General features: G+C 34.4%; 1 protein-coding gene across 1 annotated transcript in view; it reads right to left on the reverse strand.

Moving 5' to 3' along the window:
- Window positions 1-4330: 4330 nt before the first annotated feature.
- INPP4B (inositol polyphosphate-4-phosphatase type II B) overlaps window positions 4331-17158 on the reverse strand; it is an 824845-nt gene continuing 812017 nt past the window's right edge. Inside the window, exons 27-28 of the mRNA XM_064585102.1 lie at window positions 9312-9341; window positions 4331-4639 (exon numbers count right to left, since the gene is read on the reverse strand). Of these exons, the coding sequence (XP_064441172.1) occupies window positions 4624-4639; window positions 9312-9341 (46 nt within the window). The 3' untranslated portion in view covers window positions 4331-4623. The remainder of the gene's footprint in view (window positions 4640-9311; window positions 9342-17158) is intronic.

The following is a 17158-nucleotide window of genomic DNA, read 5'->3' on the forward strand; positions in this document are numbered from 1 at the left end:
AGCTAAAATATGCACAGAAGAGTGTAAAATAAAGAGAATGTTAGTGCATTTCGTTCTAATGGAAATCAACTATTAGTTGCAGGCTTATAAGAAAATGTTGTAATAGCACATATTTTTTGTTTATTTTGTTTTAAAAACATCAATACTCTTTAGATGTGTTGTTGGGAGATGTCTTCAAATTTGGCAGAGTACAGATGTCTTTTGGTAAGATTAACTCAAGAATATTCTATTTCTCCCACAACTCAGCCTTTTATTGCAAAGACAAGTCTACTCAATTTATTTGCTCAATTGTTAGCATAGACACAAAGAAGGCAGGAATGGAAAATCCCATCTCTCGTTTACTAGAGCAAAAACAAAAAGCTGTGTACTAGTCACCTTTCTTTTCATATCAAGGCAATTATATATTTTTCTCTCTTTTCTTCCAATATTCTTAGAGTTTTACTATTTTTGTCTACTTCTAAAGCCAGAAATTTATTCCAAGGCTTGGTGTTTCCCTATTCAAACTATTTATGCCAACACATACATAGTTTCTTCATTTCTTCTACAAACATCAGTTCCTTTAGTCATTAGGTGATTGAATGAAATGGAGGTAATTATGACTCTTGACCCAGGTTTAGGTGGAGTTATGTAACTTGCCTGAAATAGTAGGCAAAAAATTCGGGATTTGGATCCACATCTGCCTAACTCCAAAGCCATCCATTTTCTATTATATGACAAGTTTATCTCCATCACACTTGCGAATGCCAAAGCCTTGGACATATTCCTAAAAGATTATATAGGAGTTCCCTGTCACCTACCACAGCAGAGGTGGGCAGAGTATGGGAATATTTGAGTTTTTCCTTTAACTAAGATACTTGCCTCATATATTGAGCTATGCTTATTAAAGAACAAACGAAAATGAAACCCCAAACCCTCAGTGTCTTTTTTGGAGGAGAGAGTGGCATTTTAGCTAAATATATACCCTCAGCTTCTTATGATCAATGAAGTTTGGCTAAAAATTTTATGTCTATTGAAGAAGTTTACTTTCATCTCAAATATTTCAAAATTCCCAAGTATAATTTACCCTACGATTGTATTTTATAGTTCTGTTAGTCTTGAATAGTGCCTACTGTTAAATTCAGCACATTATCCATTTCTTCTAGCCAATGGGAACTGAAAATTGTCACAACATTGAGGAAAAAAGTATTTAAACTTGGTAAGAATGGATGACATTTCCATCATTTTGTAACTTTCATTAAGTCAGAGATATGGAAATGCTTGTATATGGTATCATTTCTATTGAAGCCAACTATCTTGGCTTTCATATAAGTTAGGACAATATCCGTGTTTAAGACATTTTCAAAATTATTGTTTATTCATTTCTTTCCTTTCCTTTTTCATTTTTTGATTGTCCATAAATTGTGACACATTGCCTTCTCAATTCTTTTGACTTAAATGATCACTAACTCATGTAGGAAAATTAAAATGGTCCCAAAAAGGAAGCCAGTCTCTTAGGTAAAGCATGCTATTTTGTTTTTGAAATTCCACAAAAATGGGAAAATCAATTACGATTTAACATTTACCCATGGTGGCCTTAAAGGAAGCACATTATCTGCCAAAGACAACTAGAGCTTTCTAGTCTCTATATGAACTTAGTCTCTTACTCTAAATTTGTCTCTGATTTAATATTTTGCCTTTAGCAATATGTTGGAACACATAGAGCAGAAAAGATGATTTTTGTTAAAATAGTTCCATGAAAATGATTAAGCATAATTTGGAAAGGAAAGAAACTATGCTGTTGAAAAGGCTAAGGTTGCTTTTGTATGATTACATAGTCTTAGCAGTGTAAATTGAAAGAACATTAGTCAAAAAATCAATATCCAGCATGCTTAAGCATTTCTTATTAATTCTGGTTAACAGGATTAACCACTTCAATGGAATAAAAACAACCTATGCTTGCATGAAGCCAAGAAAAATGAGACTTGTTCTACTGTTACAGAAGGTCTTTTGAATGCACTGGTGCCTTAAACCTTTTATATAATTGAAAATAATTAGGTCTGCATTAAAAAGTCATTGTCATAATAAAAATTTGGCTGGAAACTAATGAAATAAGCTGTGCATTGTGTAACTACTTAACATATTTTTTTATTTGATTAGCTGACTAATCAAATGAATTACAGAGATAATATAATTGACTTTAAAATTTTACATTAACATATGCCCTGAAGTCTTTCTTAAAAGTCCATTAGGGTATAAACTATATCTATTGGAAGGAAAGATATTAAGTAGGCAACTTACCCTTATAATAGGTGTTGTTTGGCTGGAAAACAAACCTAAAATCTGTGGCCTAAAAATGAACGTGCAATCTACAAATGCAGAAAGGTTACCAGGTGGGAGGCAATTCCAGCTCTAAAGATGACTATTATTATAACCAAGTCACAAGCATATATTTTAGCAAGTAAATGATGGCACACACTAAATGGCAAATTTACACATGAGTTATAGAACACTAGGAAGCTTCTAGCTTTAAATTGTTAAAATATCATGTGATTAAGGTTTAAGATCTTTTGCAGTATACTTACCCAAAAAGTAGTTCTAATTTCTAGTTTGTAGGAATTACAGGGAATAGAGGAAAAAACTAGACAATGAGAGAGTTTAGAAAACTCTTCATTGTAAAACTGCGTAGGATATGGCAGGGGTTTCACCTTTGCTTTTTGGAAAATTTAGACGAGGGTGGCTTTGCAAATCTTGACATTAAAGAATCATTTAAGCTGAAGTGAAGTTTCCTCACAACATATCTTAGCTCAACTTCCTCATTTTACCGGATAAGGACAGTTGAGTTCAAACGCCACCCAAGCTAGTAAGAACCTGTCACCATGAGACCCCAGATCTGAAGTCTAGTGATCTTTGTATGGCCCCATGTTAATTTCTCCAAGGGTGAGGTGGAACCTCACCAAGGAGTATGTTCCCCATCATTACACATGTTGCAGAGAAGGCTAGAGGAGAACTTGCTAATGATGCTACTGATAAAAAAAAAAAAATTAAACAGCAGACTTGAGCCTGGACTAAGCAGATGTCTTCAAGGTCTTCTTTGAAAGTGTGTGGTTTTTATGAGTAATTCACAGCCAATTGAGCAGACTTTAGCCGAGTAATTTAGGAAACCCACCCCCATTTGTACTCTTGCCCTTAAAAGTGTAATTTTTGCACAGGGAGTAATTTTAAGACATGCCTGACCACCACGGACAAGTTCATAAAATGGCAAACTTTTTTCTTTTCTTTTTTTTTAGCTCCCTAGGAATGGATAAAGAAAGGTTAAAGGAAGCATTGCTGTTGTTTATTTTTCATTATCTTCAGATAATATTCACATACAAATGCATTTCCATTATGCTGTCAAATTCAATTATGTAATCACTTCATTTGTACTTATTTTATGAAGAACAAGAAATATAACATTCAAAGTATTTGCGGTCTATAACACAGCAGCTAAAGATCCTACTTACATGAAAGATTTTTTTTTGTAAACTATAAATTGCAAAAGAGATATCAGTAATTATTTCATTCACTTCTACAATGACCTTCATAACTGTTTTGTACTAAAGCTTTCTGGGTAGATCTCGTTTCCAAATGCAGTTAAAACAAAGGCTCAAAGTCAACATATTTCTCAGCAGGCTAATGAGAATTAGTAGGAAAGATGTACCTTATGTAAGGATACAAAAATGGTTTTAACATATTAGGTCCTGAGATTCCTCATGAGATTATTATACCCTTTTAGAGCAAACTGTTGCTAGACATGGCCCTTTAAACCTTGCTGGTAAATCAATAGCTTAACAATTTTATCCTGTCTTTCATTCCACGTGTATTGAAGATCTGTCCTCAAGAAAGGACTTTTAGGTGATTCTTATACCCATAGACTAGAGGACTGTGGTATTGACCTGTTTATTAAAAGGAGGAATATGGTCTAAAAACTTTGAATATAAGCCCTACATTTCATTTTCTGTACCCAACAAAAAGGAACAAAAGACGATAAATGAAACCACAAACCACAACCACAAGGACAAAACCCCCCTTTTTTTGCACATTAGCTCCTTTTTTTATTGTAACTATAATTGTAATACAGTTCTGAAAGGCAAAATGCTAATAAACAATTAAAACATTTTTCTAAAGAAGGCAACTAGGGCAGGAAAAAAAAGCCAAGAACAAGGATATTTTACTAAATAATCAGACTAAAGAGCTTTTCTGCCCTATTTCCCATTACAAACCCAGGACACTAATGTTCCATACTCAGAACAAAGAACAGCATTAGACTATTAGACTCTTAGCCTTTCTAATTGTAGATTCTACTTTGCTACCTATTTAAAATGAAAATACTAGTTTTATTTTCAAATTATTCTGATAATAAACATAATGATAACTTATATTTAGTAAGTATCTCTGATATGCCAAGAACATGTTGCTCATTACCCCACCTAATCCTCACCATTACTTTGTGATGTAGACATTATTATCCTCATGTAACAGATGAGGACACTGAGACGGTGCTTTGGCAAGGTGTCCGAGTTCACACAGCAAAGAAGTGTAAGATTGGGATTCGATTTCAAATCCATCTGACTTCAGAGTTTATGTTCTTTTCTCTAGATTGTAGTCTTATTTCCTTAAGAAACTAGAAGAGATGTAGTGAACAAATGGGTTAGATTCTTATTCTATTTTAACTCTTAAAACAGCATCAATATTGTTTACTTTGAGTTGTAAGTTCTTAGGGTTATATAAATTAATACATTAGATTATATTGGAAATACAACTAGGAAGAGCTTACTAAATAGGTTATATAGAATTTTAAATAAACAAACAAAATCTCCAAATCCTTGCCTCTCGTTTCTATTACAAATATATTTTCCTATTATAGTAATGTTAGTTTAAGTTTACATTGTAGATGTGGTCAGCTCTAATTAGTACTCGAGCCAGGGAAGGCTAGCTAGTATTTGATCAAAAGGACATAATGCAGATGTGGCCACAACAAGGTTTAGCCATATTTATGAAAATTCAGTACCATAAATTTTCTTAATTTGTGTAACAGAGGTTAAAGATTATGTTTCTTTGGTGAAATGAATGGCGTTTAAGATCTGCAGATGGCTGAAACATCACAGAGAAAGGTACATGAATAGGATGTAGGAATGTAGACTGCCCTTCATCTTCTACCCGTGGAGTTAACTACCTGGATCTCACGCCTAAATGGTCTTACATTTAGCCATTGATCAGCAGACTTTTGTTCACATGACTCGGATTAAAGTGGTCACCTAGAATCGTAAACTTTTCATTTCAAGGTTTTGACAGAACACCTGAGGGACGGTTGGAGCAGACAGAAGGACTTGTGTGCTTGCTTCCTACCTTCTGGCTACTAAATATCCCATGTGTGACAGAATTCAGTGAGACTTGCTTTCATTTTAACAAAGCGGAGGAGGGAAAAATATATCTTTTTACCTACCTCTAACTATTAGAAGTCACTAATATTTATCAAAAGGAATCTAATAGTTGTAGGTGAATAACTTGGCTTGGATTAGTTCAAGATAAATATTATTTAACTCCATGCATTTTATGAGCGTCGCCTCTATCATTACCTTGGGACGACTGGAATTCCCTCACCATTATAACTTTCCTTCCACCAAAAGGAAATGCCACAGGTTGGGCAGGGTGCTCTGTGTCATTTCTAAACTAGCTTTTGGACACACTTGGACTTTGCCTGGGTCTCTGCAGAAGCTGAAAGGTGACCAGGCTGCCTATGGACTCTCTTATTTGCATAACTTATAGAACCAAGCCTCACAATGGCACAGCAAACTGTTACTCTCTTAAAACAAGGGCTCGGTCCAGATTTAAATGACAGAATAAATGTCCTCAGGTTCAGGAGCTGCTCTTTCAAAGTATTCAAGATTGGTGACAATAGGTCATAAAAATTGGCAAGTATGTTCTCTCAACAATCTTTTGAAAATGGCTTTCCAAGAGAGGGGGTGGTCATTCAATCCAGAAAAATACCCTCCCCATTTTCTGTGTCGTGGTGAAGAGAAGAAGAATAGCAGTGTGACCCCCTGTGATTGGAAATAGAGCTAGCCTGTTAGAGAGGACAGGTATTAGGATGAGGATCGTGAGCTTCACGGAAATGAATAACCTGAGCTGTTTTACCATCACAAGATTTAAAGCAGATTAAACCTAACATTACAGGAAATAATATTCAGTAAATGTACACTTAAAACACACTTTTTTACAGATGGGATTCTTACCTAGGATTTCTTTTTTTTTTTTTTTATGTTATGTTAATCACCATACATTACATCATTAGTTTTTGATGTAGTGTTCCAGGATTCATTGTTTGCCTATAACACCCAGTGCTCCTTACCTAGGATTTCTAACCTGGGTAACATTCCACAAAGGAAATAATCTAGGACACATTTTTAAAGTAATAGAAATGTTCCTTATTTTCTTTTTCAAGTCTCTAAATTCAAATGACTTCTCTCCTAAAGGCAGATACTTTCTGAGTTGTATAATAGTCAGGAGAGGTTCATCCGTTCTTAGGTGTTAGTGAGTTAAGTAGCTTATGGTAATGAATCCCCATTCATGGGCAGAGAGAAGGTTTGTAAAATGTTGTTTAAATGAAAAATGTCTATAACTTTTTAGTTTCCTACTCATACATACTGTCTGAGAAGGACTACCTGTTTCCACAGCTGGTCATGGCTTTATGACTTCTCTTGTGGAAGGAAGTTTAAGAGGAGTCTGAAGAGTGGTTGGGAGAAAAACAGGTTCTATACTCAGATTTGGGACAAATCTCATAGTTTCCTCTCACTAGTATAATAATAATATCTACTTCATAAAATTATTTTGAGGATTAAATGAGATAATCACCTGAAATAATTTAACACACTACCTGGCACATAGTAAGTGATCCATACACGTTTACAACAAACAGATATTCGGGTTTCCTATTCCAAATCAGGGGAATAAAAGGTACAGCATAGGGAATATAGTCAATGACATTGTAATAGTGCTGTCTGGTGACAGATGGGAGCTCCACTTGGGGTGAGCACAGCATAACATAAAGAGATGTTGAATCAGTATGTTGTACACCTGAAACTAATGTAACATTGTGTCACATCTATACTAAAATGAAGGAAGTTTAATAAGAAAAAAGATTTTCTATTCGAATTCCTTTCAAATACAAGTATCTCCTAATTTTTCTATCTCATAAACTTGGTTTTTCACAAATTTTATTTTCTTGTGAGTACAGCTACACCATATTATCATCATTAACCCTTCCTGGTGCTCTGGTTGCCAAAAGTCAATGAGGCAGGCATAGTGCCCCGGCCACTGGGGATAGAGTAAGAGGTGCTGGGTTGAATTCTAGCCACGTGACTGACAATAGTCTACTTAATTTTTCTGAGCCTACTTTCCTTACCTTCCCGTGTTGTTGTGAAAATTAAATGAGGTATATGAGGTAAATGAAGTATAACAAAGTGCCCATCACTGAGCCAGTCCATAACAGATGCTTGACAGCTAAAGTATTTATTTCTGTGGAGTAAGATGTGTGATGTGGATTTGTCCTTATCCCTATGTAGCTCGTGGATCTGCACACCCTGGGTGTCCACTTAATAATTAAATATTTCCAGACTTCATAAGTAAAATGTATTTCTATGTTTGTTTCAACTTTATTTGACTGTGTGACAAACAGTTGAGTATACGGGGGTGCCTAGGTGGATCAGTTGGTTAAGCGTCTGACTCGACTCTTTGATTTTGGCTCAGGTCATGATCTCAGGGTCCTGGGATCCAGCCCCATGTGAGCCTCCATGCTTAGCATGGAGTCTGCTTGGATTCTCTCTCTCCCTCTGCCCTTCCCCAAACTCGTGCTCTCTATCTTTCCCTAAAAGCAATAAATAAAATCTTTAAAAAACAGGTGAGTATGCAAATTTATTTCATTGTTTTCTCACAGGAGTACCTGAAATGCTATTCTACACCTTACAACTTCCCTGATGCTATTTTCTTTGTTAATGATGTCCAAACAAATGCAACATTAAAAACAAATTGCAGGGAAACACAGTGAGAAATGAAGTTTACCAGGTGGAAGATCAGGAGGAATTAAGTGCCAAAGCTCTAGCCCACATGTCTGTGAAATTGATTTGACTTAATAAGTTTAATGCAAATAGAGTTGTATTGTTTGGAATGTGTGTCGACACACACTCATACACATACAAACATACACATCTTCAACTGTGTGAGCACATCTTGCTTTTGTCCATTTAGAATTCTCATGAATAAATAAATATAAATAGGTTGTTTTCATTTTTAAAGATCAGCTTTTTAAATTTAAAAACCGAGCATATACAAGCATAAGAACAGATAGACTTTAAGAAACATGGTAAACTGGGCCATGCCCAAAGACAGCTTATGATTGCCATGTTTTTCTCCATAAAAGAAATACTGTATCTCTCATCTCATCCTCTTGATTAAACCTGTTTGTTTTTTACCCTTCTGTAAATCATTTTGTTGTAACCACCACTAGATTTAAAGCATGGAGCTGCTAGTAATCACACCAATTTTTCACTTCAAGGCTTTTTTAGGTGATTTGGTATAAAATGTTTTAGTCTGTTCTCCTAGCTAACCCTGGGTATCTGCCAGGATTTAATTTCAGTATCCTCCAGGAAGCTTCCCGTTATCCCTTCTTCCTATTAGGCGCCAGTGAAATGCCCTTCCTCTGTTCTCTTAAATCACTGCACATGATATTAAAATTGTAGCTTTCTTTCTTTCTTATCTATTGCATTGTGAAAATCCTGTTTACTCTTGAATCCGATCCCCTACTACAGTGCTCAGCACAGAGGACATGCTCAACAGGTATTTGTTGAACTGAACTGAATCTAGTCATGGGCCTGTTTATGTATCTAAGTTAATTCCAAAGTGATCTCCAAGTTTCTACCAGTCCAGGAAGAATACTTCTTCATGTACAACTTCCTGAAGGAATCATTGATATGTACTATTATGAAAGCAAATTCTGTTGGTGTTGCAGTGGTTGGTTTTCTAGCGTCTCACTCTGATCTCAGGGGAGATACTACATCCAACTCATGAAAGTTGTAACATGCAACTGGCAATGGGTTGTATTCAAGGATGTGACTTCTCTACACATGTGACCAGTTCCATTCTGTGTTTTTGGTTTTCTGCTTTGCAAAGTAAAAATAATGATTATTCCGTCTTACCTCACAGAAAAGACTAGGACACTTGCCCTGCCCAATCAGACAAATCAAATGATTTTTAAATTGATTACGGTTTATTCTCTCTGAGAGGATTCTTCTACTTACCTGAGGGTCCCAATTACCAATATAGTAAATCTACAAAATAAAAGTAGAAACAACAGACGATTTTAAGAACAGTGATTTCATAACAATATAAAAGGGTAGTTAAGAGGAAAGAGAAGAATGCTAGCAAAGGTGAAAATACAACTAGTTAATAGAAGTCCAATTTAGAGCAGGATTTTGTTCATTTAGGATAGGAAACATCTTAAGGACATTTCTGATTATCTTACAGAGCTAGAATAAAAGGATGCATCTTTATTCTTTTATTAGGAAACTGAAAAATCAGAAAATAATTTTACTTGCTTAAATTGATATAGATCTCATGTATCAAAAATAGCGTGCAAAAAAGAATTCATGACACACCTAATAATATCATCCATAAATGATGCCCAAGGTTCAAGGGCTCCAGATCTTCTAAAATATTGTACTGTTTCAAGGAAATGCATCATTTCTTTCTGTGTGTTTTTGGATAGGCAGTATTGACCTCATTGAAAAATGGAGAAAACTAAGCACAAGAAATAGTAACTTTCTGGCATAGGAACACTAGTAAGACAATAGGGGAATTAGCCTATATCCCACTTTTATTAGTTTTATCTCCGGAATTTATTTCTCTCATATATTTTTTCCACATGTTTATTTTTGAATTATACTCAGAACAAAGAACCGAGCAAAAATGTATTCCATTTGTGGTGGACCATTATCTTTTTCACATAAAATAATACCTGCATTAGTTTCAGTGGATAGCTGTCTATCCAACAGAAAACAAGCCAAAAAACAAAACCTAGGAAAAATATTCTACAAACCCCCATATGGAATATAACATTACAGAGAGTTGCAGTACAATAAGCAGTGCTCAGCATAAAAATGGTGCAGTAGGGCTAAAAACAAGACAATGGGCCCAAATTGGAGTCACTTATGCTAAGCCCCATGTCACCAGATCAAGACTCAACTGAACTGCAGTTTCAGCTCTCTTGGAAATGGCATCATAAGGCAGTCAATCAGGAATCACACGATAAGCATACGTTAGGTAACCTGCTTGACAGACCCCTACCATGCTCTTAAAGGAAAGTAACCTTGCAATACCCAGCCATGTTCTTGTCTAGTATAACTTCCTTGTTCCATCCCCTTTTCCTTATAAAAGTCTTTCCTTTTGTACAGTTCCTTGAGCTCCTTTCTCTCTGCTGGATTGGAGGCTGCCTGATGTGTGAGTAGTTGAATAAAGCCAATATGCTCTTCAATATCGACTCAGTTGAATTTTGTCATTTAACAGTTGTTTGTTTATTGTCTTTATCCCTCAAAAGAAGAAATATATTTTATTCCACACCTTAGCACTAACACAACCTTTTCTCATCGAAGGTCCATTCATAACTCATTAAACTCAGTAATTCAATACCTATAATGTATTAAAATTTACGTCAAAGTCCACCTCAAAGCTGAGCCTTCCAAGTAGTTAAAATTGTATTGTGTCAGAAAGTAATTCCTCTTTGCTCATCTCCCTGCCTCTGGATTTAATGGAGCTGGACTCGCCATGGAGCCACAGCAGGTGCCTTTTAGCTTCCTTGATGATTTACTCTATTGTCTTCAAATGTTTTCCTAGCCAGCATCTGTGAGCAAAATCAATTACGCATTCCAGGCAGGTTTCTTTTTTCTCTTCTTGAAAATTCATTATGCATCTTAATATATTAAAAAAGTTGTTTTTTTTGTTTTTTGGTTTTTTTCCTGCTAGTCTATTATTGGTTTCTGGCTCCAAGGCATTAAGAGTTGGATAATATGTTCACTCACTTATGTTTGTCTAAGTGCTCCCCACACCCCCTTGTCCAGAACACTTTTAGCATTTGGTCTAAGCTGATCTAAAGATTTTAAACTATTATATATGTAGCATCTGTGAAATTTGAATTAATTTATACAGAAAAGCTTTTTACAATCCTCTCAGTTATAAATGTTGAATGCTTACGTTCTCTAAATGGAGAAAAATCTGTGCTAGAAAAGATATTCGTGTAGAAACAATGTAAAGGCAGAAAAAACAAATACATGCTTGTTCATCTTAAACACACAGAATTAAAAAGTAATCTTTACTATCACCCTTCAGGTATAGAACAAAATCATTTAATATCCCTGTAGTTTTCTTCCTCAAATATTCTAAGAACTAATATTTTCAAGAAATGCCTCAAAATACAAATATTTCTCATGAGTTTATTTGTACATTAGGAAATTTTAAATCATATTTAAACTATTGGTATTCTTGCAGGTATTTAGATCTTATCTCTTACTCCAACCGTTCCCTAAAACACTAAATTTGGAAAACATATTTACTAAAAAGATGTACTAAAGAGAGAAATAATTCAAGTAAAATTCTCTACACAGTCTTCTTAGGTATTCAGACATTTTTAAAAAAAGATGAGTGATAAAGGTTGTACTAGAAAAATCACTTAATCTATCATTTGTCTCCATATTACAGTTTTAAACAAATAAATCCTACAAAAGTTATTTTTTAAGAGAGAGTTTAGGGAATTTATCTATAGTATTTCTTTTTTTTGTTTCATGTTCTGAGCAAATTAGAGGCAGACAAAGAGCAAAGCGGTCAAAGATCAAGATATAAACAATTAATTTTCTTTGAATTTTTAGATACCCTTTGACTTTCAGAAGAGCTGTAAAGATAGTATGGAGCGTTCCCATGTGACTTTCTTCTAGCCCCTCCTAATGTCAACATCACACATAAACATTGGTTCAGGGCTATCAACTAAACCGCAGACTTTATTTAGATTTCCCAGACCTCCACTAATGTTCTCTTCCTGTTCCAGGATCTACATTTCATTCAGTTGTCATGTCTTCTTTATCTCCTCCAATCTGTCACAGTTCGTCAGGATTTTTTGTAACGCATGACCTTGGCAATTTTGGAAAAGTACTCGTCAGGCATTTGTGATTGTCCCTGAATTTGGATCTGCCTTATAGTTTTTAATTATTAGACAGATGTTATGGATTTTGGGAATACCAGAGAGATCACATGCTCATCATATTGCATTAGAACAGAGAACACATGATATCAACACATTTTATTACTAGTGACCATTGGAGTCATTAATAATGCTGATTTTTCTACTTATATTCCTTCTCTATTCATTAATTGGAATTCTAAGGGGTAAGTTGTCTCTTTCCTCCCATTTATTTATTCATGCATTTATTTTTATCACAAATTCTTATCTTATTCCTCGGTTAATAATCCAAAGCTATCATTTTTTATTGTGTGCCTCTGATTGTTCCAACTGAGGCCATTGGAGGTTCTTTCAATTTGGCCCTTGTGTTCCTTTGAAATGTTCCATTTGTGTGTTGTTTTGATTTTGTTTTTTTGTTTGTTTGCTTATTCTATCTTTACTTTCTGGTACCTCAAGATGATCCAGATTCATCTTGTATTTTCTCCAACCCCACCCTGGAATAAACCACTTATCTACGTAATCTTGTTTCCTTATGTTGGAAAATGGAATTTAGAAATCAACGTGCGGATGCTAGGGGTGTTCATTGCTTATGGTGTGTGACTGCGTCTAGGCACTCTTAGTGCACAGAGCTGGGGAATAGATGATGCAGACCTTTCCATGTAATCTCCACCTGTGTGTGTATGTTACACATACATAAATATATGTACATATGAACATAAATTTATACCAGTATATCTGATTTCAGTCTACCCTAGTGTTTACTCTATCTTTCCTCTTTCTTTATTATAACTTCTTTCTCAGACAGGGAGAAACTTAGCTCTAACTACAAAATACCTATTTGTTTAACCATTGTATAGCTGTAATTTCAAAATTACCAATTTGTACTTGTATGAGAAACAAATTATGAACTAGAGCACCGTGTCCACTGCTTTTCGAAAGTCCACCTAATGCAACTTTGCTTTTACATTAGTACTGTTTTCCGTGACCAAAAGAAGAGGATTTTTGCTTTTATAAAAATAGGCAAAAGCTAAAGTAGCTTTCAGTGTCTGCGTTGCGATGAGCCCTTATAAAGGCAGCTTACATTCTAAGCAGTGAGGGGGACCCAGCCAAGCTCCTTGCCCGGGAACTGCACTTACCAGTAACTCAGCATCCAGCTCCCATAGCTTTGAACTGCATCTGTGAGCACTGGAATGTTATCTCCATTTATTTTGTGCCTCTGTTAGTGAGATGTGTCCTCAGGTGTGTATGCATTATGCATTGCGATCGGATATATACCCAGGATCAGTGGCATGCATAGTGTATTTGACACCAGGGCAAATCATTTTTTAATGCACCTTCACCCATATAACAAAATAAATTTTAGTAATAATCAGGTAAAAAACAGTAACAATCATTTTCCTAATTTGCTCTCTAGCTTTAAAACTAGTAATTAATGTAAAAAACAATGTGTTTCATTTTTAAAGATTTTTCTTAAATTCAGTAAAATATTACATATATGATCAAAAATTTGCATTTTCAAAAAGTTAATAGTAGCCCTCCCAGTTCGCATTATGATAATGTTTTAAATTTTAAAGAACTTTATTCAGGTGGTTCTGTAGAGTGACAATTGGGATGACTCGAATTTTGATTTTGTCTCTTACAATCGCTGTGCGATCATTGTTTTGAATCTAATGCTTTTGTGTAGGAACATACAGTGTAACAGGAGTTGGAGACATGAATTTTAACAATTCTGAACTGTAAGGAACTTACACATAAGACGAACACATGTAACTGAGTCCACTTTTGTCAGAGACCAGTGATATAACTGGGAGTTCTCTGAATTCATGTTTATGTAACACACAAAGTTTATTAAAGGATATGTCATAAAATAGCTAATTTGATGCTGACCTATATTATTAAAATTAACAATATGATCAATATTGACTATGATCAATTGTTTAGAACTTAAACCTAGACAAGAAAGTTTTGGGGAAAGACTATTTGCTCATTGACATTGTTTAGAATTTCTGGGGGCAGAGTTACAATAAAAATCTGACCATCTTTTCATTTTTTTGTTTTTTTTTGTTGTTTTTGTTGTAAGATTCTCTATAGACAGGGCATCCTCTAATTTCCTTCCACCAGGGCAGAATGCTCCCACCTCCCCATCTGTGGTATGTCACTGCCTAAAAGTAGAATGGCTGGTCATGGGGTACGTGTAGTGTTCAGATTAGTAGATACGGCCCATATCTGTCAGTACAGTAATTTAGATTTCTACTACCAGTATATGAGACTTCCAGCTGTTATTTTGTTACCAATATTTGACCTGTCAGGTTTTTAACGTTAACCATTCTACCTGTATATGGATTCTCAATGTGGTTTTAATTTGCATTTGCTGAATAACTAAGGAGGATAAGTACTCTACATACTTTTGGATATCTTCTTTTGTATCCCTAACTGGATTACCTGACATATTTTCTTTTAATGGTTTACATATCGTGGGAACAAGTATTTTGCTCATTATAAATATTTTAAATACCTTCTCCCATTCTGCATTATTCTTCTAATGCTCTTAATGATGTCATTTGTTGAATAGAAGTTCATTTTAAAATAAATGCCACTTATTAACATTTTGTTCTGTGGTTAGTGCTTTTATGTTCTCCTTAGGACAGAAGTTCTTCATTTTAACAAAGACAAATTTATCAATGTTTTCTTCGATGGTTAGGGCTATTGTGTCCTGTTTGAGAAATCTTTAGCTACTGCTAGTCATAAAGATGATCTTCATTATTTTATAGATGCTTTAATTCTTTTTTTTTAAGATTTATTTATTTATTTTAGAGAGAGAGTACGTGTGAGCAGGGCGAAGGGCAGAGGAAGAAGGAGGAAGAGAATCTCAAGCAGACACGCTGCCAAGCCCAGAGCCCATCTCCGTGCTCCATCTCACAACCCTGAGATCACGACCTGGGCCGAAATCAAGAGTCTGATGCTTGCTTAACCAACTGAGCCAGCCAGGTGCCCCTAGATGCTTTAATCCTTTACCTATCACATTAAGGTTTAAAAAATCTTCCTGGAATTGATTTTTTTTTTTTTTTTAATGTAGGGTAAGTGCCTTCCCTAGTGCTCTGCACCCACCACATTTGCGGGCAGTCAGGTAACTGAGTAGATGAAATGTAGTCCATATGATTGTTCTTTTCATCTAAACTTGCACTAGTACTGAATTACCTTTCTTGTACATTAAATTTTTGTATTTCACTGTGTGTGTACTACATATTTGTTCAATTTATGAAAGTTTGCCTTAATTTTTTAGTACTCTTTGCGATTCCATGTGAAGTTTAGAATCAACTTGCCAATTTTCACCAAAATACCTGCTGGGACTTTCCTTGGGATTGCTTTGAACCTATAGCATTGGTCTTGTGTGTTTTTGTTATATTGATTCTACTGCATTTGATATGCAATTGAAAAGTATGTATTTTGATAAATTGTATTTCCTAATTTTTCATCTACTAGTATATGGAAATATAATTGCTTTCTCTTCACTTATGTTGAATGACTAGCTTAATTCATTTCTTAATTCTCATGTCTTATTTCTAATTTTAAAAAATCCACATGAATATCACATAATCGTATGTTTCATTTCATTTTTTAGAATTCATTTATATAAATATAAAATAAAAAAATATATATATATTCTTTTCTTTTCTTATTGTGCTGGTTCGGATCTCCAATATAATTCCGAAGTGTACAGAGAGAAGAACATCTTTTCCAGGTGCCTGTTACAAATATTTCACCATTCAGTATGCTGTAAGTTTTCAAGGTATCTCTTTATCAGGTAAGAAGTTTCTTTCTACTTCTAGTTTGTTGAATTTTACTCTACTTTTTTGACATCTATTAAGAAACCATATGATTTTACTCTTTTCTTCTTTAAATGTGGTAAATTATATTGACTGAGACCTGAATACTATACCAATCTTACATTCCTGAAATAAACTCAGCTTCTTTGTGATACATTTTTTCCAAATATCTTAATTGATTCAGCTGTTGATACTCTGTGCAGATATTTGTATTTATGATAATAAGGATAATTGGCCAGAGATTGTCTTTTCTTGTAATATTTTTGTCAAGTATCCTGATCACAATTATGCTGGCCTCAAAGAACATGTTTGAAAGTGTTCTATTTTTTATATTCTTCAGAAGAGTTTTTGTAAGATTGGTGGTTTTTCTTCCTTTCATTTTAAAACAGTTTATTGAGTATAAATTTTATACAATATATGGCACTTAAAGTGTATAATTTGATGGGTTTTTACCTATTATCTATCTATCTATCTATCATCTATCTATCATCATCTATCTATACTTATTTATCATCTATCCATCTATCATTGATCTGTTATCTCTATTTACCTATCTATATCATGAAGCCATTGGCACAAGCAAGGTAATTTACCACCCCCAAAAGTTTTTCGGTGCCCTTCTATAATCCATTTCTCATTTCCAAGCTTTGTCTTCAGGCACACACCTGATTTATTCATATCACTACAGGTTAGTTTGTATTTTCTAGAATTTATATAAATATAATCGTATAGTATGTAGTCTAATTTTGTTTGCTTCTTACACTCAACATAATTACTTTGAGATTTATCTACATCCTTGTCAACACTTGGTATAGTAAGTTTTTTAAACTTTGGCCATTCTAGTGGGTATGTGGTAGTATCTCTTTGTGGTTTTAATTTGCATTTTATTTTTTAAAATTTTTAATTAATTAAAAAATTGGCATACAATCTAAAAAACGGACACACAGTAAAAGTCACTCTTCATTTTATACAGATCATGGATTTTGACAAATGCATAGAGTACTCTATATACCACCAAAATCAAGATACAGTGTAGTTCAATTACATCTAAAAATTTCAACATGTTCTCCCTTTGCAGTCAAACCTTCTTCTC

The sequence above is a fragment of the Mirounga angustirostris genome, unplaced genomic scaffold (assembly GCF_029215605.1).
Source record: "Mirounga angustirostris isolate CCGP_5_RB_7025 unplaced genomic scaffold, mMirAng1.0.hap1 SCAF_2, whole genome shotgun sequence".
NCBI lineage: Eukaryota > Metazoa > Chordata > Mammalia > Carnivora > Phocidae > Mirounga > Mirounga angustirostris.